The sequence below is a fragment of the Pelodiscus sinensis genome, chromosome 7, assembly GCF_049634645.1.
Source record: "Pelodiscus sinensis isolate JC-2024 chromosome 7, ASM4963464v1, whole genome shotgun sequence".
Lineage (NCBI taxonomy): Eukaryota > Metazoa > Chordata > Testudines > Trionychidae > Pelodiscus > Pelodiscus sinensis.
Window position 1 is genome coordinate 48,213,512 of NC_134717.1, and position 21,971 is coordinate 48,235,482.

The 21,971-nt window shown below is 41.7% G+C and overlaps 1 protein-coding gene and 1 long non-coding RNA gene across 6 annotated transcripts in view; one reads left to right on the top strand and one right to left on the bottom strand.

Moving 5' to 3' along the window:
* UBE2E3 (ubiquitin conjugating enzyme E2 E3) overlaps positions 1-2,558 on the top strand; it is a 106,112-nt gene extending 103,554 nt beyond the window's left edge. For all 4 annotated transcript variants that reach the window (XM_006121691.4, XM_006121690.2, XM_006121689.2 and 1 more), the window contains exon 6: positions 1,913-2,558. In XM_006121691.4, the coding sequence (XP_006121753.1) occupies positions 1,913-2,010 (98 nt within the window). In that variant the 3' untranslated portion in view covers positions 2,011-2,558. The remainder of the gene's footprint in view (positions 1-1,912) is intronic.
* A 1,687-nt stretch (positions 2,559-4,245) lies between these two features.
* LOC142830200 (uncharacterized) overlaps positions 4,246-21,971 on the bottom strand; it is a 50,955-nt gene continuing 33,229 nt past the window's right edge. Inside the window, exons 3-4 of one of the 2 annotated variants that reach the window (XR_012905236.1) lie at positions 17,938-18,019; positions 4,246-5,328 (exon numbers count right to left, since the gene is read on the bottom strand). This is a non-coding gene — a long non-coding RNA (uncharacterized LOC142830200). Of the gene's footprint in view, positions 5,329-15,534; positions 18,020-21,971 lie in introns of both variants that reach the window. The other variant, XR_012905237.1, reaches the window with a different exon arrangement.

The window sequence follows — 21,971 nt, forward strand, 5'->3', positions numbered from 1 at the left end:
ATCCACTGGACCATTATATGAAAAAAACAACTTCCTATCCTGCCTCTTTAAATATATTTTGCGTTAAAAAAATATGAATTTTCAGTTTAAGAGGCAACTGTTTCAAAAAACTCCAGGAAAATGGACTAACGTCCAATCCTGTTTTCTGTTACACCAATGTAAATCTGGAATAAATCAATAGATTTATTCTGGGTTTGGTGCAGAGCTTTATCATGAAAGTACCTTGAATTCGTTAGTATGCACTACGCTCTGAATCTAGCACTTTGCATTCATGAAAATGCTGTAAATTAGCATGCACAATTATTATATGAAACGTCTTAGTTTCATGTTTGTTCATTTGAAGCTACATTCTGATGTTTCCATATACATGGGGAGGAGGGAAGGGAGAAAGAAGGTGAAATGCAGGTGGTGTATCCTGTTTGTTTTAAACAAACAAAATTTCATCTCCTCTGTTTTTTCTTCTTTTTTATTTCAAGGTTGTTAAAGGGGTTGAATGGGGAATAAGCTGAACAGGACAGGGAGCCACAGCAGAAATGTAGTGAGACTGAAAGAGCCGTAGTCCACTCCACTGTAACCTCATTGTTCCCCCAGCCATCAACCTTCCAGGGAGGGCATGCTACACCATACAGTTTGAAAAACAGCTGAATAGTGTCCAGGCTTAGTAACTTTATTTTCAGAAAAACATGGACTCATCTGGAGATTTTTCAGTTGCAATAAACAAATTGGAATATCTGTGTATGAAGAGAGACAGCGAGAGACGGCTTGAGACAAAGTTGAAGTAGTGCACTTTTAGCAAGTTTAACTGTTTTGAATACTGTATTTTGCTGTTTTCGAAGAGTTTCCCTATCCATGTTTGGAAATTCCACTAGACTTGATAAAATTTCTCAGAAGCAAAAAGATTTAAGTGTGTACCTGCTGTATTTTTTAGTTAATCTATGCTCCTCTGGTCTCTTCTGACCAAGGACCATCAGGATTAATTTAAAGACTAGTCTACACTGCAAAAAATCAAAACTAAAAACCTTAGAAAACTGCAGCAGCTTGTCTCAGCAACTGGAACAACTGACTCAGGGTCATGCACTGGAGCTAAAAATAGCAGTGTAGATCTTGCAGGTTTCAGAGCCCACGCTCCAAATAGGAGCATTAACGTTACTATTTTTAGCCCGGAAGTGCGAGCCTGTGACTCACTACAGGGGGCTTTTTTTTGCAGTGTTTGCGTATTCTAAGGGGGATCTGTGAGGAGGTTCTTTATAGGCTTCCAGCTGAAGCAATAGTGTCTGGTGCGAGTGTATGAAAATTGAGGTGACTATGTGGTATTTAATATGCTTGGAAGTAACCAACTGTTCTTTTGAGGGGATAATGAGGAAATCTTTCACCTGTCATGACTTTTTTACCTCTAACTGGCTATGTGTTAATTTGCATAGGAGTAATTTGACCCCATGTAACTTGTTAAGGGTTATATCTTTTTCAAGTTTAATATTTTAAAAATGTGAAAATATTATGTGTGTTGCTTAATATCAAATGGTTCACAATACAAATGGCTGTTTCTAGTTTTACACAACTCTCCACCTGTAGGGGGTCTTACAGATTGTCAGCTAAAATGAAAAGCTATGAAATTCTAATACAGATGTCTGTCTGTCTGTCCTTTGAAATAAACAGCATGTTGGCTTCTGTAGATGATCAAAACAGATTTAAATTGTTCCTATTCATTTTGGTTCAGGTATTTATTCTTGAACATATCTTGTGTGTCAAGCCCTCTTCTACAAAGCTAGCCTAGCCTAGCATTTTCTGGCCTAGCAAGAAGATGTATTGGGAAGCAAAATATTTTTTAAAAATATTGCCTTCTTTAGTAGGATGATTTCTCATGTTATTTTTCTTCCCCTTCTTCCTCTCGTTTTACCCCAAACCATTACAGCTGATCCTCTGGTCGGAAGCATAGCCACTCAGTACCTGACCAACAGAGCAGAACATGACAGGATAGCCAGACAGTGGACCAAGAGATATGCAACATAAATGACATAAACTACTTGTGCTCTGTGAAGGTGCAGGAGGCAACTTTACAGTGTGCAACAAATCTTTATAGCCTTTACAATACGGACTTCTGTGTATATGTTATACTGATTCTACTCTCTGCTTTTATCCTTTTGAAGACTGGGATACTGCCCCCTAAAAAAGGTAAATGCTATCAGGAGTAGAACTTTGTAGCTGTAGATTAGTTATGTTTAAAAAGCCTACTTGCAAGTCTTGCTTCTTTGGGATATCAAAATGTATTTTGTGATGTACTAAGGATACTGTTCCTGAAGTCAACCAAATATTATAGTGCATTTTAGCCTAATTCATTATCTGTATGAAGTTATTAAAGGTAGCTGTAGATTACTAGGAATTATGTCATTTGTATTAAACCCAGATCTATTTCCAATATGTGGTACATGCTGTTGTGAAAACTGTTTTAACTTTTACCTTTGTCAGTTTGTAATGAAAGGATTTCCTTTTCCCCTTTGTAGCTCAGAGAGCACCCAGTGTATCATCTCAAACACAATAAACATGTTCCCTAAGGAAAAGTTTCCTTGTTTTCCTAATTTAAATTAGTATTTGAGTGAATTGATATATAGTAGTGATGCAACACTATTGTATCAGGTCCTAATGGATCTCTGGTAAATTAATATACACAAGCTAAGGCTTCCTATTAAATATTTAATGTATACTTGTGGATTGTTTAAAAGTAAAATTTTTCCTCTGGATTTTTTTAAAAAACCAATTACTCTTTTAAAATTACCTAGGTTTTTTGTTTGTTTTGGTATTTTTCAGTTAAAATGAGAGCATTCAGTGAGAGGTTGCAATGGCAGTTATTGTGGTTAAATGATATGGCCCCGATCCTGAATCCTTAAGTCAACACAAGTTTTCCATTAATTTGTTCAACTGGAGCAGGGCCAGGCTTTCAATAGCTTGAGGCTTTGAGTCAAGAAGAAGACTCACCCATCCAGAGAACTGCAGTTGTTCATTGAAAAGAGTCTTCCAAAGCATGATTGGAGGCTTTGTCAGCTCTGAGCAAGAAAGTGTTAAGAGATTTAACCTGAGATTATGTTATGATAAAAGAGATTGGAAACAGTTGTGGAGACATGCACTATTTTAGGTGAAACTGAAAATTAGAAAAGACTTTTAGACTCCCCTCCTCCCATGAAATTTTGTGTGTAACAAATATGTGTATTCTGTACATTATGAAAAGTACAGTCACTAATTTTCTCATTAAGGTGTTGATAACTATAGTGATGACACTTCAGTAATAGCAGATATAACTGAAGGGTTATTGATCCTTTTAAAATAATTTGCTGCTCTTCCATTATTAAGAAGTTCTGTACATTAAATATATAGAGAGCAGAATTTCAATATTTTAATATCTAAGCAGCACAATTGAAAGATATCTAAAGTTAAGTATGACTTATAAATCATTGTTCTCGGTTCAGCTGGCCTTTAGCATGTGTCATTTGCCCTCCAACTATTTCTATAATTTCCTCACAGTGACTGAAAGACTGTATTTTCTATATTTCTGGGTAGGAGCTGTGAGGTAGATTTGGAGCTTGGGCAGTGAAGGTCAAAAGGGAATAACAAGTAGGGAACTGACAGATTCAAGAGATACCTTAGTGTGGTAATAAACTAGTACAAGTGAATAAAGCCACCTCAGTTTCTCACTGCAGAATTGCATATAGTGAGAAATTAACATATATTGGCAAAGAAACATGCTTATAAGAACCAAGTAACTTTGCTACATACAAAGGACAAGACAAGGGAGAGACCTTTCTGATGACCATATGTAGAAAAACACATTCACAACACTCAGGATACGTCTACAGTAGCCCCCTAGTTTGAACTAGGGAGGCTAATGAGGGTGACCGAAATTGCAAATGATGCGCGGGATTTAAATATCCCGTGCTTCATTAGCATGTTCCCGGGCGGTCGCCATTTTGGAAACTGACTAGCCTGGAATAACTGCCCATGACTACACACAGCAGTGAAACGGGAGTTCGAAGTAAACCCCTTAACTCAAATTAGCTGTTGCTCCTCGTGGAATGAGGTTTAACAGCTGATTCGAGTTAGGGGTTTACTTCGAAATCCCGTTTCACTGCCGCGTGTAGACGCGGGCAGTTATTCCGGGCTAGTCAGTTTCCAAAATGGTGACCGCTCCGGAAGATGCTAATCAAGCGCGGGATATTTAAATCCCGTGCTTCGTTTGCAATTTCGGTCGCCCTCATTAGCCTCCCTAGTTTGAACAAGGGGGCTAGTGTAGACATACCCTCAGTGAATTTCCAATAAGGGGCAAATTATATATTTCACATTTTAAATATGGGACCTGCCGAATTTTCAGATATTTATAGTAAAAAGTCATGGTATAAAATAAAAGATGTAATTCTTCTTTTAATGTACTTGGTTTCACATCATTCAGACTTCAGATACCTAGATGTATAGGTGGGATGCCACCTTAACCTTGCCCCATTCTCATCTTCGTAAACATTCAGATCCTGTACTCAATTACCATCCCTTTTGTTGGTTTGTCAATCTGTTCTTTCTAAATGTAGTTTTTGTGTGTAAATTTTATATTTACTGAAGTAAAGGTTATTTGTGTAAACATTTAAACTTTAAAAATATGAGCTAATTTTGTTTCTCAACTTCTCTCTGCTAAGCCAAGCAGTAGAACAAAATTTGTATCGTTAAATAAATCAATTAGTTGTTAAATAATCATGTGTGTCTGTTTCCCTGGGGATCGGAGAAATCTTCTCCAATCCTGACTATATCCAAGGATTCCTGAATCTAATTTGAAATACTAAATCAAAAGAGAAGTTGAAATGTATAACGATCCATTTTCTTAGCTCTCAGAGTGCAAATATTGTCTTGCTGGTAAATCAGTGTAGCGACGCATGCTTTTATTTTATTAAAAGTCCAGTTCTGTGATTTCCTGTCTCCAGTTGACTCATGCTAGTTGGAAAATGTCAGCATGACATTGACAAAAAAACAAGTTTTGCAATTCTCCTCTTCTTTTGCTGGGTCATTTTATCCTCTCCAGAAATGTTGGTCGAACAATGCACTCAACTAGCATTCTGGCAAGTCTGGCTCTAGCTTTTTTGCACCATTTAGAAAGCTAACAGGGCAGCCAAAGATTCCCCATCACAGGGAATCCTTACACAGAGAGCTTTGTGCCACCCTTTTCATCAGGAGCTTGTTGGAGGGCAGGGAGGGAAAGAAAGGTATATGCCAGGGCAAATGAAGGTTTGCAGTCTTCCAACTCCTTGCCCATTGCAGCCTCTGCCTGCTTTAAATGATGTAGTATTCAGTTTCCTATGAAGAATGATAGATTATTTCAAGACACAGAAGGCAGTTGATATTTTAATAGATCTTTATCTGTATATGTACAGAAGCTCCTGACTTATTCATAGAGCAGCAGTTTCCTGGTCTGCGCTAGCTATCTTTGTAAAATATCAGCTAGCTAAAAGGGATGTGATCAAACACAGTAATGCCCTGTGAGTATCACAGTTACGTCATTTGAAGAGGAGGGAACCACGTGAGGCTGGATTGTGGGAATGCAATCAGCCCGGAGTTGCACACCTCACAAGTATGCTTGAGACTGAATTTGCATACAGCCGCAATCTGCTTCCTTCCTCCCACCCTCTAGGAAGACACGTGTGTTAGCCCGTTAGCAAGTGCAGATTCATTCTCTATGACAGCGATGGGCAACCATGGCTAGAGAGTAGGCCACACAAGGGGCCCTACTTTGTGTCAGTGGGCTGCAGTGGTGGGCAATCTGCAGCCCACCGAGGTTTCACCTGCAGCCTGCACATCCTTTCTTTGCTCCCTCGCTCATGCCTCTCATGCACTGGGATACTAGAGCCACACACTTAGGCTGTGTCTAGACTACATGCCTCTGTCAGCAGAGGCATGTAGATTAGACACATAGGCAAAGGCAAATGAAGCCATGATTTAAATTATCGCGGCTTCATTTACATTTACATGGCTGCCGCGCTGAGCCGACAAACAACTGATCAGCTGTTTGTCGGCTTTCGCGCTAGTCTGGACGTTCCCCCCGTTGACATCAAAGCCCTTTGTCGGCAGCCCCGTTATTCCTCGTGGGATGAGGTTTACCGGGGCTGCCGACAAAGGGCTTTGATGTCGACAGGGGGAACGTCCAGACTAGCGCGCGAGCCGACAAACAGCTGATCAGCTGTTTGTCGGCTCAGCGCGGCAGCCATGTAAATTTAAATGAAGCCACGATCATTTAAATCGCGGCTTCATTTGCCTTTGCCAAAAAAACAAATCTACATGGCTCCGTCGATGGAGCCATGTAGTTTAGAAGTACCCTTACTTCTCCCCCTTCCTCCCAGCACTTTTGGAGCACCATAAATATGCTGATTTGCGCTCCATCCACTTCCCAAGCCTGAAGAGCTGATTTGCGGTTTTCAAGCTCTGGGAGAAAGGGGAAAGAGTATGAATCAGAAGATTCATGGCACTCCAAAAGTGCTGGGAGGGAGGAGGAAGAGTAGGCAAGTGTGGGGTTCCAGTGCACAAGAGGCATGTGGAGGAGGATGGCAGATGGGGGCATGGGCCACAGGATGCTGACCACTGCTCTATGCACTGACTCAGCTATGTTGATATGGCATCACACAGCGTCGAGTCAAGGCTCTGTCCTTTGACCACCTGCCTCTGTGTGTGTGTGTGTGTGTGTGTGTGTGTGTGTGTGTGTGTGTGTGTGTGTGTGTGCGCGCGCGCGCGCGCACGTGTGACTTACAACCCCTGAGGTTCCACCCCCCATTTTGTGACTGTACTGTGAGGTGGATACCCTAATTTCTGAAGATGCAATCCTGCCTTTTGCGGGCACTTTATAATGGTGCATTGACAGCACTTGACACCTTTTTTTCTTCAAGGGATTTATGATTTAACAAAATGTGTTTCTGGTGTATCTTTGCACCCTCATAGGGCTTCCTGCTGATCCTGCCTAGGCCACCACAGAGAAGACCAAGGAACTGGCAACTCAAGTTGCACTCTACAGTAATCCTGGGTCCTCAGAATTCCTTGGATTCTACTTCTGCTGCTAGTGTCTTCTATTTTCAGTCTCACATCATGGCTGTGAGTTGGAGGATGAATTTCACATCTCCAACCCACCTGCTTTTCTACTCTAGAGCCTGACTACTGGGGACAGATGTGGGAGAAGCAGTTTTCATGTACGTGTAATACAATAGCCCTGAAGACAATAATTGTAGAGAGAGAGACCGGATTCTATTCATCTATAAATATACTACAGTACTTACGTTACAGTACTTAAGTAATCTTTGTCAGAGGAAATCAGATAATTATAAAATGTTGCATCTCTGAAGTTGTTTTTAGAGTTGTCCATTTCAGGCATACAGTTGTACTACTATTAATATCCAGTTAACTTTTTTTATAATTATGGAGTTAATGGCAGTAAGAAACACATTCATATAATCTACCTTTTAAGTTGCACAAATAGTTTTAGTAGAAAGTTTAATAGAATCTGATTGGAATTATTTTCCTTACATTAGGAGCACAAATCAAAATTACATAGTGGTTTTCTTTAATGATTATGCTATTTGTTACCCTTCCCAAAGATGCGAGCTTGGTGTATAACAGGCAACTAATTTACCTAGAAAGCAAAGACAATTTTGTACTGTCTACAGTATAATATTCGAGCCAAGCATTTCTAAACCATCTCAGGAAAACAAAAACAAACAAAAAGCCTGGATTGTTTTAAAGAAAGAAGTTCTAAGTGAATCCAGAAGGGGTCAAATTAGATTTCTATATTTTTAAGCTATATTATTGTCACAGATTTGGAGACAGCTTATTTTACAGTCCTGAATATGAATGGTGTCAGAAGGAGCCTAATACACTCACTAGACAGCTAGAAAAATCCAAAGGTTGCTTGCTTTGCTATGGATTTGCACTGACATGAATCAAAAGAAATATGAAGCTAGCCATTATGTGAAAAACGATAAAAAAAGCTGAACTATTAATTAAAAAAATAAAGCTAGGACAAATCAAAAACACGGAGGCATTGGTCGTTATGGTCCTGTCAATCCCTTGGACTTTCATGAGGGAGAATTTGAATAGCCAAGTCGTGTTCTTCCTCTTAAAAATGCTAAGGGTGCTGGGCTGAGAAGGATGACCCTATGGCCCCACTATACATGCAGGGAAAAAGGGAAGAGTCAGAAACTATGCAACATGGGGTACAAGTGGGAGGAGGAAGAGGGAATAATCCTCCCATTTGCTCTTGGTTTCTCTAAGTCAGGAAGCGATAAGAGATCTCTGGTTATGTAGTTGTTTAACAGGTGGGGAAAAGATTGGAAGGGTTTGCCTCTGTTCAGAATAGGCTTTCCCTGGAGGTTCCCCTTTGTTGGGATTAATCACATTGTAAGAGCTTTTCCTGCCGAATAATTGGCAGCTTTATCATGTAAGATTAAATAAATCTCCACTAGATGTCAGCGTAACACAGTTTAGAGCCATACACTCGACAGCACCTGAAGTTATGTAACACACTGGCTCTGCTGGAAAGGTGCTTTGTAAAAGCCAAGGTACTTGTGCTTACGTGGCTGTGCTTCCAAATGCCTTTTTGTAAATAGGATATGAAATATAACTTTAGAAGGAAAAGCTGCCCATAAAAGGCTGGGGATTCAGGTAATTTGTAATGGGGATAGTGCAAGGTTCACCCTTAGGTCACCAGTTCAATGATAACTAGTAAGCATTGCCTGGAAATTGTTTCCATATGTTGGCTGTATGGCAGCTTGGCTCTACTGAATTCCTGCTAGGCACAGATACAAGCGCAATTGCTGTCAGGACCAGCAGACATGCCGAAGAAAGAACGAGCATGGAAACTGAATGACTTCTTGAGGACCTCTCTCCAAAGCAGCATTGAGCCCTATTGGTGGGACAATATGATGATGTTTGTACTCCTGTCACTTCTGTTTTACCCAGCCTTCTGGTAAACAAAGTTTTGTTCTTCATTGCTGCCTGGCTGCCATCTTCCATAACCACTAAATCCACTTTAAAAGTATTAATTTTAATTTCTTCAGAATGGGAAGACCCAGCTACAGCCTTTTTAAACAGAGGCATCCAGCACAATACTAATTTTTCACCCAAATGCATAAAAACCTATAAGAGTAAATATAGGTTTGAAACCTACAAGAGTAAATATGATTCTTATGAACCTAAGAATGATGGGAAAGACCCAAAACATTTTGGGTACTAGTCTATGGCCATACACTCCCCTCCCCCCAAACACTGTACCCATCCGCTTTGGGTATATCTTTATTCCAGAAAAGAGAGAAAGTAAATTTGGAACTGTTATGTGGTGCACTCGCTTCTTACAAATGTCCCTTGGCCATATGTGTATGTTTCACTCTTTGTCTGCAGGGAGGGAGCCCGGGAGTCACCGGTCTATTTCAGAGCAGTGACATTGTTTTGTCTTCAGCATGTTGGGGCCTTTCTAGTCTCAGCTTTCCAGATGGGCCAGTATAGTTCAGTTCTCCCTCTGGGGTAACTTACTGTCCAGGTCAATTTCCCCAGTGACTAATGGGAGGGGGAGGAACCCAGGCCTACTCACTACTCTGAGTCTCAGCCCTGAGCAGCAGTCCTCTGCGGAGTCCCTTTATCTATGTTGCCCTAATTCCCTGGACCACTTCCTTGCACTGTCTTCACCCTTATGGTCTTAACCTAATGGAGTCCTGGCAACCAGCTCCGGGCTCCTCCTCACTCTCCCCTGCTTCTGGCAGCATTGTCCTGTCTGAGGGTCTGCAGCTCCAGCCACCCACACACCATCCATGCTCCAGCAAGGAACTGCTCTTCCACTGGCCCTGCAGCTCTTCTTATGTTAGACTGTCCAGATTGGCTCTGTCCACTCAGACACTCTAGGTAGCTTGGCGGACCCTCTCCACTGCCCTTTTCTGGAAAAGGAGGTAGCAGGGCCTCCAGCAGAGAGCCTCAGCTTGTCTAGTATACCTCATCACAGGAATATTGACAACTGGCAGCAGTACTAATAAAAAGTAAATGATATCAGATAAATAATAGTCTAGTTTGAAAGACAACTGCCTTGAAACAACAGCCAAGGCAAAGAACGAAAGAGAAGGGAAACTTGAATGTAGACAAGAAGGATTTTGATCTTATTGATGTCAACATTCTGCAGATGGCTCTTGTAAGCCTGGCTTGACAAGAAGTAACTGGTCTCATTTCTTAGTGGGCACACTTAGGAAAGGTGAATGGAAGGCTGAGGTGTAAATAGGAGCATGATTGACAAACAATTAGCTGGAGTAAGGATGTCTGTGCTAGCTAAGATAAGCAGCAACACCTTGAAGCTAGGGATCTATGCACAAACCTGGAATGTAAAGATCAAGCTTCACATAAATAGCACACAGACAGAACATTCTGGGCTGGGACAGGTTCCTGTAAAGTAACCAAAACCAATCCAAAATTGTAAAGCTTTAATGCATAGAAAATGTGATGCAATTTGTAAATGTATATAAAGGAAAAGGTTGCCTTTGTAATTTTGGATGTGTCGATAAGCTCAATAGCCACGCATGCCCCTACACTTGAGTATGATCAACTCAGCACACTTTTGCTATATGTAAAATAAAGGAACCTGGTGACATCCAGAGTCAAACTGAGTGTTTTGGATTCCAGGGAGTTGGATGAACTGTTCTCTCAGAACTGGGCAAGGTGTTCTGGCTAAGCCAAGTAGAAAAGATCTTGGAGGGAATCTCAAAAGATAGCTGTCATTCACATGATATGTAACTGTGCTCAGTGCTTTCTTCTTTACTCCTTTAGACTGCCGGGATTGAAAGCCCCTCTTTTTTTTTAATGCACATTCATGCATATCTGCCATCTGGAAATTAGTCAGGAACATAGCTGTTAAGGTGATTTAAATAACAGTTTGTCTTTCATTGGATTTGTTTTATGCTTTATTCTCCCTGTTCTGTTCCAATGCTCAAATCTTGGAAGAGTTTATGCTAATCAGTGAAAGTCATGATAAACTGTTACTATGTAATTGAATAGGGATTTTCTTGGCACTTATATTTTGTTACTAGAAGAGTGACCTTAGCTAAACGTTATAAATCAGCTAAAGCTGACATAGGTGACTTGTAGGTTTCAAATGCTTTCCGTTTTGATGATATACTTGCTTATTTAGCTGTCATGGATTATTCTTCAGTTGTCATACTAGAAAGTAATAAGTTGACTTATGATGCAAGGTTAAATATTTTAAACATACCAAAGAGCTAATGATTTGCAAAGGTTTTAACTGAATGATTAAAGTGGTCATTGATTTTTCAGGCCTCAACCTGCACTGTAATTCACATACTTTGAAGACTGTCTAAATGTGATAGTGCAAGAATTCCTTTAAAAAGTGAGACCTATGTAATCATCATTGCACACTTACAGGCTTTATTTGACCTATTAATTTACATTAGGAACCTGGAGTGAAACTATTAAACTGCAAAGGTCTTAAGGTATTGCCTTAAGGGGTCTTTATTGGAGCCAATTACAGACTCAAACTACAAAGAGTGATAAATCCATGCAAATTGCTCAAATTTACACCCAGGGTCCAACATAGCACTACAAAATTGCTGGGATCCCTACAGAATCACTGCCAAGTCCCACAAATTGCATGGCAAGGATCCAAGACTTTCTAGTTGAGACAGAGCATATCAAGGGATTTGTCAGAAAAATCCAGTGGGCAGCGAGCCATGTAATCTACAACTTGATCATGGTTCCTTATTTCTGTTAGGAGAGAAACTCTTTTAAATCAGAGCATGCCTGCGGGCATAGTAGGTCTAGAGAGACTGAATTATATAGCAGGCACTTGTGGCTCAGGCTTGGTAGGGAATGGTTGTGTCCTGACACTTTGTGGGCACATGCACTCCACAATTTTGTAAAAAGCATGAGACTAACTGCAGGCTTAAAATGATCATCTCATGGTAATGCGGTTGTGCTGCCAGCGATTCTGATTATGCCGCTAGTTTCTTTTGGCTTTAGTTATTTTCCTTGATCCCAACTCCTTTTGACGTGAATGTACTGATCTTACTAAAGTAACACTCTCCTTCAAACATTGCAGCACAATGGTTAAATATGATTATACTTTACTTTTTTTTGGCTATCTTGGAAGACCTAAAACGGTATTCCATTGCCTTGATCAAATGCATATCCATCCTTCCTCTCTCTCCTTTCCTCTGTGTGGTTTCTGAGACAGAAAAAACCGCACCAGTCCCTTGTCCTTCAAATGTTGCACATCATGGAAACAAGGATTCAATCAAATCAAAGTAGTTGCTCACCTTTGAAGCTGCTACATAGAGGTTTGTTCGCACTAGAATTTACACAACTGCATTAGGCTTACCGACTTGCTACTTGCACAAAACCAAACACCCTGGTTCTGTCCTACATTTGAGGTCCTGACCCCTCTCACTGTATCCCCCCTCCCTCTGTCACTCACTCTCCCAATCCTAACTTGCTCACTTTCACCTGGCTGGGGAAGAGGAATGAGGTGAGGGGGTTTTGGCTGGGGGTGGCAGGCTCTGGGGTGAGGCAGATGATTACAGGTTTGGGAGGGAGGAGGGTACTTTGGGCAGGAATGGAGGGGTTTGGAGTGTGTGTGGAGGGATCAGATCTGTGGTAGGAGTTTGGGATGCAGGGGTGTGTGAGGACTCTAGCTGGGGTGCAGACTCTGGAGTGGGGCTGAGGATGAGGGGTTGGGGTACAGCAGGATGCTCTGTGACAGGAGGTTTGGGGGACAAGAGGGGAATCAGGCAGTGGTGTGAGTTTGGGGGCAGGCTCCAGGCAGCATTTAAATGGAACAGCTCACTGAAACCGTGGGGTAATCTCCCTCAGGTTCCTATGCAGAGACACAGTTAGGTGTCTATGTGCTCTTCCCCATCTGCAGGTGCCAACCCCACAGCTCCCATTGGTGGTGATTCCCAGACATAGAAGCTATAGAGCTGGCAGTTGGGAGGGGGCAGTGTGCAGCGCTCCCTGGCAGCACAGTTGCTGGTGGGGGGTGGGATGTGCCACAGTTTCCAGGTGCCGCATGGAGCCACAGCAGGAAGGGAGCCTGCCTTAGCCCCCCTGCACCGCTGACCAGACTTTTAACTGCCTGGTGGTAACGAGAGCCATCAGGGTTCCTTTTCAATGGGGCTTTTTAAAACTGGAGACCTGGCAACCTAAAGCTTCACTATATTATCAGGCCAATCATCTGTCTCGTCTCAGCTCTGTGAACCTTCACCACATGCTAATGCAAAGAAAAGTAAGCCTAGAAACATCCCCAAAGTCAGGAAAGGAAGCCAAAAGCACTGCAGTCCCCAGGACCCCATTCTTGGCACAAAAAGTCCTCTTTATCCTGGGCAAGAGAAGACCTTTTCAGAGTTTCAGCCCTGGAGCACCCGGGGAGTCAGTGCATCAGCGGAGCCCTGCACACACCTGCTAACCCCCTTTCCCCTCCATCATCCTCATGCCAGAGCCAACATGTGGGAGCAGAACATGCAGGTCCATGCTGTTGTCCTTCTCTGCACCACTGCCCTCCCGATTTGCTGCTTGGCTTGTATTGAGCATGCTCACATAGACTACACATGCTCAGTAACCTTTCTGAAGGCAGCTTCCCCTACTCAACCCATGCCTAGCAATGTTAGGCGGCATTCTATGCCTCATGCTGCCAGTCTTCCCTTATGCACACACACTACAACACTCCACCCCCTTCTCCAGCCCCGCACCTTGCCACTACCTGCCCTGTTTCCCCACCCGGCACCTCCTACACACTACTGAATAGCTGAGCCATAGTGGGTAGAAGACATTGGGAGAGAGGGGAAGGAGCTCATTGGTGGAGCCCACTGTTAGGCAGGAGGCACTGTGGGGGACAGGGTCTGGAAGTTGAGCAGAGTGCATGGTTCGTGGTGAAATTCCTCTGCTTTGCTACTTGAGAGTAATTCAGGTTGCCAATGGTGTTAGACTCCAAATGAGATCAAGATCTCATAATCATGCAAATATAAGTATTGTCATGCATATACATATTATGAGCAATTTACTGCCTTTACTCCACCTAAACTCCCACATCACATAAGTACGAGTTGTTTCTGAACAGTGATCCTAGGGCTGGAAAGAGACCTCCGGAGGTCATCAAGTCTAGCCCCCTGTCCAACGCAGGACCAATCCCAACTAATGAGGAGAGCTTATCATCTTCAGTCTTAGCTTGCAGCCTTCAAGGGCAAACATTTTCTCCAAGTTACACTGGTGTGAGGCTGAAACCAAGGGAATACTGCCCAGTTTACAACAATGTAACAGATTTTTGGACCTGTGGATCTGTTTCTCTTCTTACTTACAAAATGTTAAATCACTAGTAACCCAACCACAACTGCTGGAGTTAAATCACTGTGGGATCAGAACCATGGCCTAAGTGTCATATCACACACGTTCTTAGACTAAATATTTGGGTTGGGGTTCCATTTCTTACCTGAGTTCTACAAAAGGGATACAAGAGGGAACAGGAATCTATTCATTTCTGTTGTATAACAATGTATCTGAGAGTAACATGTGGCCCTTAATCTGCAAGGTGACAGTAATGGGAGCAGTGAGTGCTCAGAACCCTTGGAAAAATGGACCATGTATTTACACGGAATTTAGAAGCTTAACTTTTGGCACCCAAGTCTGCACATTTTGGCCAAAATATTTTCCTATCGATTCCACTGAGCATGCGGTAGTATGCAGCTCAATGATGTTTGTTATCTAAACCTCAGTGCATGTTTTATTTAGGTGTTTATTCTCATCCTCTGCTTATAATTCAGTGTCAAAGGTTTGAGACACCTCAGGCTTTATTGTCAACACAGCTCTGATGAAATGCAGCTGTAAATCTCCTGCCCTGCAGTTGTGCTCAGCAGCATCAGAATAATGTCACACGGCCTGAATGAGATTAACACCATGATGACTGAAGAGCTGGCTCAAAAGTGTGGCTGGTAAGAAGGTGTATAACACAGGGTCATGGAGGAATCTAGTCAGGACACTGATCTTCCTCTACCACTTCAGCTTTAGGGCTTGCTAGACTCAGAACTACATCTTGAACAACAATGGAAATACCTTTTTTCACCTCCTTCCTACTAGGAAGCTCCGCTCCTTTCTCTTGGCTGAGACCCTAGTCATACCAATCCCTTCATGCACCCCCTCCAGGATGGGCTATTGTAACTTAGGTGAACCTTCAGATAAGCAGGGAAGACAATGGATACTGAAGCTTGTGCTGGATACAGCAGCCTGCCTCCTTAGTAGGAAAGAAAGTGACAAACACACATCATGCAGGCTCTCTACCCGTCACTAGCTCTCACTTCATCCCTGGTGCTAAATTATGGCTCTGGTATTAATCTTTCAGGTCCTATATGGGTTGGGACCAAATTACTTCAGCAATCAGCCATTCACTCATGGCCCACCGTGACAGCTCTGCTCCTCTGGGCAATGCTGCTGCCAAGTGCTTGGCATGAAACACAGGAAAGGACACTTGACTGTGCAATGACCTACCAGACGGGATAAAACTAGAGCTGACATCTGATCATTTTCAGAGCACATTGTAAGACTCCCTACAATGACAGAAGACAAGGCATCATAACAGAGAAAACCAACAGTCAACCACAGTTATTGAGTCTGAAACAGGCACTGAGTAGCTCCCACTAGTGACAATGGAGTTCTTTGTAGCAAATCAGAGTACAATGGAGGGCACAAGTGGATCTTATGCTGATAGGTGCCCTGAAAATACTTAGGATGGATCAAGAGCATTTGAGAAGTACAGAAACCAGTTCTAAAGAGCATGACAACATATGGATGTAATCAATATAAATAAGTGATGCTCTGATAAACTATAAGGTGCCCAAGTTCTGGTGACTTTGTTCATTCTTAAAGAGTGCAAATAAATGCTTTACAGCTATGGCATTAGAGGCTTTCAAAAATCAATGACCTATTTTTGAAGTATTTTAGCACTTCTAGATTTCTCACTTTCATACTCTTTAGAGCCAGTCATCCTCAGTCACTATGAATCTAATTGTACAAGACAGAGAGACAGGAAAAAACAATACATGTTAGAATTTTTAAAAAATTAGCAAAGATAGTTTGTTCTGTTCACAATGGCATGATTATACTAGCTTGTAAAACTCCCCAGCCTCTATTCAAGCAAAACTTTCATCAGCTTCAATGGGAGTTCTGATCAAGTTGTTACCACCACAGGATTTGGGCCCTTTCCCTGTCAGAGATAAAGGCTAAGATCTGCTATTGTTAAATCAGAATCAATAAAACAAAACATTGTATGCAATTGCTTTGCTTGCTATGCATCTATGAAATGCCTCCTGTGCTAAGAAATGGATGTGGTGTTTTGAATGAATGGCATCTTTTCTGGACTTACAAAAAAATGACAAACAATCAACTGATTGTAAATGGGTAACAAACAAATGACCAGGCTCCTCTCTGCTGGGGAGGACTTTTATGCTTATGGGCCTACTTTGTTATGCCAGAGGAATTCCACTGAAATTAGTGGCATTAGGCTGGGGTAACAAAGTGGAGAATTCCCCCTTCCCCGTTTCTATAATGCATTTCATTCAAAATCAGTGTCGAAATAGAAAAGGCAGATGTGCTTGGCCACATGATTAAAAAAACCAAACAGAGCAAATAATAGGGACTTCCCCCACCTTCAGCCCTGCACATCTGTGCTGGTAAGCACCCAGCACAGTCTTGACATAAGGGTGCATGCTTAGAAGACCTTGACTCACTAAGAGGAGCCTTGTTAAGTGGGCAGTTTGAGCAGAGATGTAAAGGACAGAATGGACATGGAGAGTGAACTATGGCAAGCTTTCCAAAGAGTGTCAGCAGTGGTGATGTGGGGCACTTTGCACCATCATCCATGCTGTAGGCTTTGTATGGACAAACAAAGGAATTCAGTTATCTAGCCTGTCCGATAGTTTTTTCAATGAACACTAACTTCACTCGTTAAAAAAGACCCATGCATCGCACCTTAAAATATGTAACTTATATAACTAAACTTAGTGCCGCTGACAGCAGTCTGATTGACTACTCCGGAGGCTGACTTCCTCTTGTGCACTTCAGTACAAGCACAGCCCAAGCCAGAATGTAAGCTTCCTTTCCCACACACTATCGCTGCTGTATTTCGGCTCTGATCCAGAGGCTCTTTTGCTGCAGTGAGAGGTCAGTCTCCAGTTAACACCTTCCACTGCACAGGGAGTGCTACCAAGTGTGCGGAGACTACTATTATTTTAGTTTACACCAGATGAGGACCTGACTTGATATGTTCCTTTCACCTGCCCATGGTTAAGAGACATTGCCAACCTGTGCAGAATTTGAAATGACATAACAGGCCTAATATCAATCTCCTGAAGCAATGAATGCCACAGATTTATTTTGCTAGTGAAGGCACAGTTTGTATTAACAAAGTAGCATTAATTAAGTAGTAGTAATGTGTGCTAATAATCAAGTATATATTGGTCTTTCCTGATTTGTTAACATAAGTTCAAAGACGGTACTTAAAAAACCATGGTATTCAATTCAATAGGACAACTCACGCAAAAAGTTAAGCATGTGTGTTTTTCCTCCATCCCTTTAGTGAATGTATGTGGAAACAACTGTAATTTATTTTCTTTGGGACATGAATTGTGTATTCATTCACAGCTTTACTGTGTGACACCTGTTCTGAAGCCTGTTGTAAGTCATTCTATATTGTCTTTGGTCTATGTCAAATTTGTGTCTTTGAAGTTCAAAAGTGAATTTGAATTTCTCCCTGAAGCATATGTATGGCTGTTGTTTCCAGCCATTTCTGGCCTTTCAGCACACAGCATTTTCACTAGTGAATTCCCAAGTCTTTCAGAAACTGGAAAGCAGGTTCCAGTGAATGGAGGTCAGTATATGCTGTGTCTTTCTTACCTTTTGTTTGCTGTTGTATGCACATTTTCCCATTTGTTCCAGGACACACAGCTCTGTGCATTTCATTCTTTGGCATATACCACTGACATGTGGAGAGAGAGATACAACATTAGGCTATGAGAATTTTGTCACTGAATACATTAATAATTTTGTAATGTGTTTTATGAGAAATTCTCTGATCCTGTGTGTTCAAGTTTGAAGAGTAAAGTGCTGCATTGAAACTGGAACATGCAAAAATGGGTAAAGGGGGACTGCTATTTGACTTACAGGAATGTATGTCAGAATTTCACCTTTGGGTCAGAGTCCTGCAGGTGGACAAATTGTTTTAGACAGATGTGACACACATCTTTCCCCCAAATTTTAAAAATCAAGCATTTTTTGGAATTAGATTCAGCTTATTTTTTTCCCCCACACTGAAATAAAAAATAGTGCAGGGTCATGAGTAAACAGTGCTTCCTGGTCCTGGCACTACATGGCAAATCTTATGTGACATCCTGTTTTACAATCCTACTCTACAATCACTTCTAACCCAATACTGCAACTCCACTATATTCAGCTAGTTTGGATGAGTGTCCAGACTTTTGGATGCTTTTCCTAACCAATTCCCTGACTTTTTTGAGGCTCACCTGGCCCAAAAGCAGTCAGTCACTGATGAGTGGTATGAATCACAAGGACATAACATTTTGGAAAGTATTGCTAAGACACAGTGCACTGCAAAGTCTCATTTAACATAACTGATTTATATAGAATATTATAAATATTCTATTGTGAAAGTGAAAACATACTTTTGTCAAATCTTGCTGGGTATAGTATACAACATTAAATGTTTCAACTGCTATTAGATAGGATGCAGATATAAATATGCAACTAACTTATCCCCATACTATTTTTTTAGATATAAATATTATAGCTGGAACATATTGCAATAAACATCTGTCATGTATTTAAAATAAAAATAATGTATTTTGGCAATTTGAATCTGAGATGGGCACCCAGTCTCACAACAAAGCATGAGTTATCTACATTACTGTATTTCAAATGAATGCCAGCAATAAACACTTCATAATTCTTCCATAGCAACCATCCCAGCATTTGATAGGCCCTGATATAAAAGGTAACAACTTTTATGCAAGACCACAAAATTATGCATTCTGTATAGACACATACATTTTAGGAAGATTACTTTACATATTTTATAGAGCTGTATTGGGACATTTGTTGTGCACCTTTGAGACACCTTAGTGCTAATCTTAATTACTATCAATTCAACTGCAAGAAATCAAACACCTAAAAAAATTACCTAAAAGAGCGTTTGTATTCATAAAAAAAATGTGATAATTTTAAGATCTGTATCTCTTGGATTTTCTTTGGCTGAAATCTCTCACTGGAAAGCTTGGAGTATCTCTTTTCAAATACTATAATTAGTCTAGCCATGAAGGATTGTGAAATGTCAGATCTTAAATCTATCCATGTTCCAGTGTCACTGTATATTCTTGTGCTGGGCTTTGATGAGGTGATCATTTTAGGGGAAAATTCCACAATTAGAAGGAAAAGAGATCTTTTGAAGGTCATTAAACAAAAATAGGAATTGCCTGAAATTCCTCTGGTTTGATATGTTAGAAATAGATTTGGGGAGCTAGTTTTGTGGGTAGAGTGCAGCTGAGAAGGTTGAAGTTTCATGAAACAAAATATATCATGTGCTTTTGTAATCAAACTTTAGCAATGCAAGGGCCCCCATTTGAATTTAAATTTTTGGGGGCCTCTATCTCCATCCCTTCCCAGAGCCTCTCTCCCCTCTCACTTTCACCTCACACACTTTCATCAGACTGGGGCAGAGAGCTGGCATGTGGTGGGGGCAGGGAGGACAGGGTTCTGGGATGGGGCCAGAGAATAAGAGTTGGGGTGCAGGAGGGTGCTCCAGCTGGGATAGGGTATTGGGAGGGGTGCAAAACTAAAGGCTCTAGGAAGGGCATTTGAATGCAGGATACTCTAGGCTGAGGCAGAGGGTTAGGGTCAAAGGTCCTGGTGATATATAGTGATATATGGTAATTACCATGGCTCCAAGGAAGTGGTCATTAGGTCCCTGCAGCTGCTAGACATGGGGCTGACTAGGGATACTCTCTGCACTGTCCTTGAACCTATAGTTGCCACCCCGACAGCTCCTGTTTGTCACTGTTCCTAGCCAATAGGAGTTGTGGAGTCAGCACACGGGAGGGGGCAGCGCTTGTAGCCTCCTTGGTTGGCTGTGTGCCTAGGGCAGGTAGGGAGCCTGCCTTGGCCCCATCAGGGAAAGAAGATACAGGATAAGCTGATCAGTGGGACCCATTGACCCCCCCAGAAATTCCTAGGGGACTGCAGACCCCTGTTTGAGAAATGCTGGTCTATTTCACATGGGTACTCAATATATGACACAAGTACTACCATCACATATGAATGGTGGGGGAGCTCTCTCTCTCTCTCTCTCTCTCTCTCTCTCTCTCACACACACACACACACACACCCGCAATATCCTCTTAGCTATTAAATGAAGAAAATTAGTATAATTTGCCTTCTGGCTCACTAATTAAACATATGGGCTGCGTCTAGATTGGCATGATTTTCCGGAAATGCTTTTAATAGAAAAGTTTTCTGTTGAAAGCATTTTCGGAACAGAGCGTCTAGATTGGCACGGGCGCTTTTCCGCAAAAGCACTTTTTGCGGAAAAGCATCTGTGCCAATCTAGATGCTCTTTTCCACAAAAAAGCCCTGATCGCCATTTTCGCGATCGGGGCTTTTTTGCAGAAAACAAATCTGAGCTGTCTACACTGGCCCTTTTGCACAAAAGCTTTGTGCAAAAGGGACTTTTGCCTGAACGGGAGCAGAATAGTATTTCCGCAAGAAGCACTGATTTCTTACAGTAGGGTGTCAGTGCTTTTGCAGAAATTCAAGTGGCCAGTGTAGACAGCTGGCAAGTTTTTCCGGAAAAGCAGCTGATTTTCTGGAAAAACTGGCCAGTCTAGACACAGCCATGTAGGTTTGATGATTTTTTGTAAACTCCAAGTTTGATTATTAACAAGATTATAGAGCAAGCTTGCTATCGTGTAAGTTTTAATTTAAGCAGAATTTCAAGAAAAGAAAAAAAATATTCTAAACATAACTGGTTTTAAATTAATAAATTTATGCTATACAATGATTTTCCATCATTCTTTATTATAACAGTGTTCGACCTTGTTGTTCACGCAGCAGAGGGCATCGCAACCACTATACATGTATAATACATTGAAAGCAGTTACTATCAATTAGTGAGTCGGTGTCATGAATTGTATCATTTAGTTGTGAAGATGTTAATAGTGAGATGTCCAGCCAATTTCATAACAAAATCTATTTAATAGTTTTCAGTAACTGGCTGCAAATATAATATAGCATTGAATAATTCTTTAGTGTTATTTTAGGAATAGTCATAATAATCCAGTTAAGTCAGCTCTTTGGAAGTAACAGTTTATATATTTCTCATGTATAGTTCACGTGATTATCATTAAAAAACAATGGAAGATTTCTATGGTGACCTTCTATCCTGTTTTTACTGGGCCTGCTCCATATTAAGCTGTCTCATAGGCATCCTAACTTTTTTTTTAAAAAAAGGGGCAAAATGTCCCATATTTGCATGGCCCCTGCTGGTCCTCGAGTTCGCCCATCAGTGTAGCCAGCATCCTATTTGTGGCTGGTGATAAAGTAAGCATCAGCACGTGGTGTGTGGAATCAGGCAGGGTGCAGAGAGAGAAACCAGGTGGTAGTGTGTGTCTTCCCTCCCTGTGCACCCTAAAGTAGGGGGAAAGTCTGCTAGGCTTTCAGGAACATGGGGCTGAAGGCCCGACAGCTAGTGCCCTCCCAGGTAGTGAAACCTCTTTCGCTAGCGCCCCCACTACTGGCTGCAACCCAGTTCCCAGGTGGCCCTTGCCACAGGGCTGAAGCCTTTTGCTGCCACGGGGAGTTGCCCTGATCCACTGGGGGGGAGGGGCTGAAGCCCGGTTCCCAGGCACAGCCCCACCGTCATT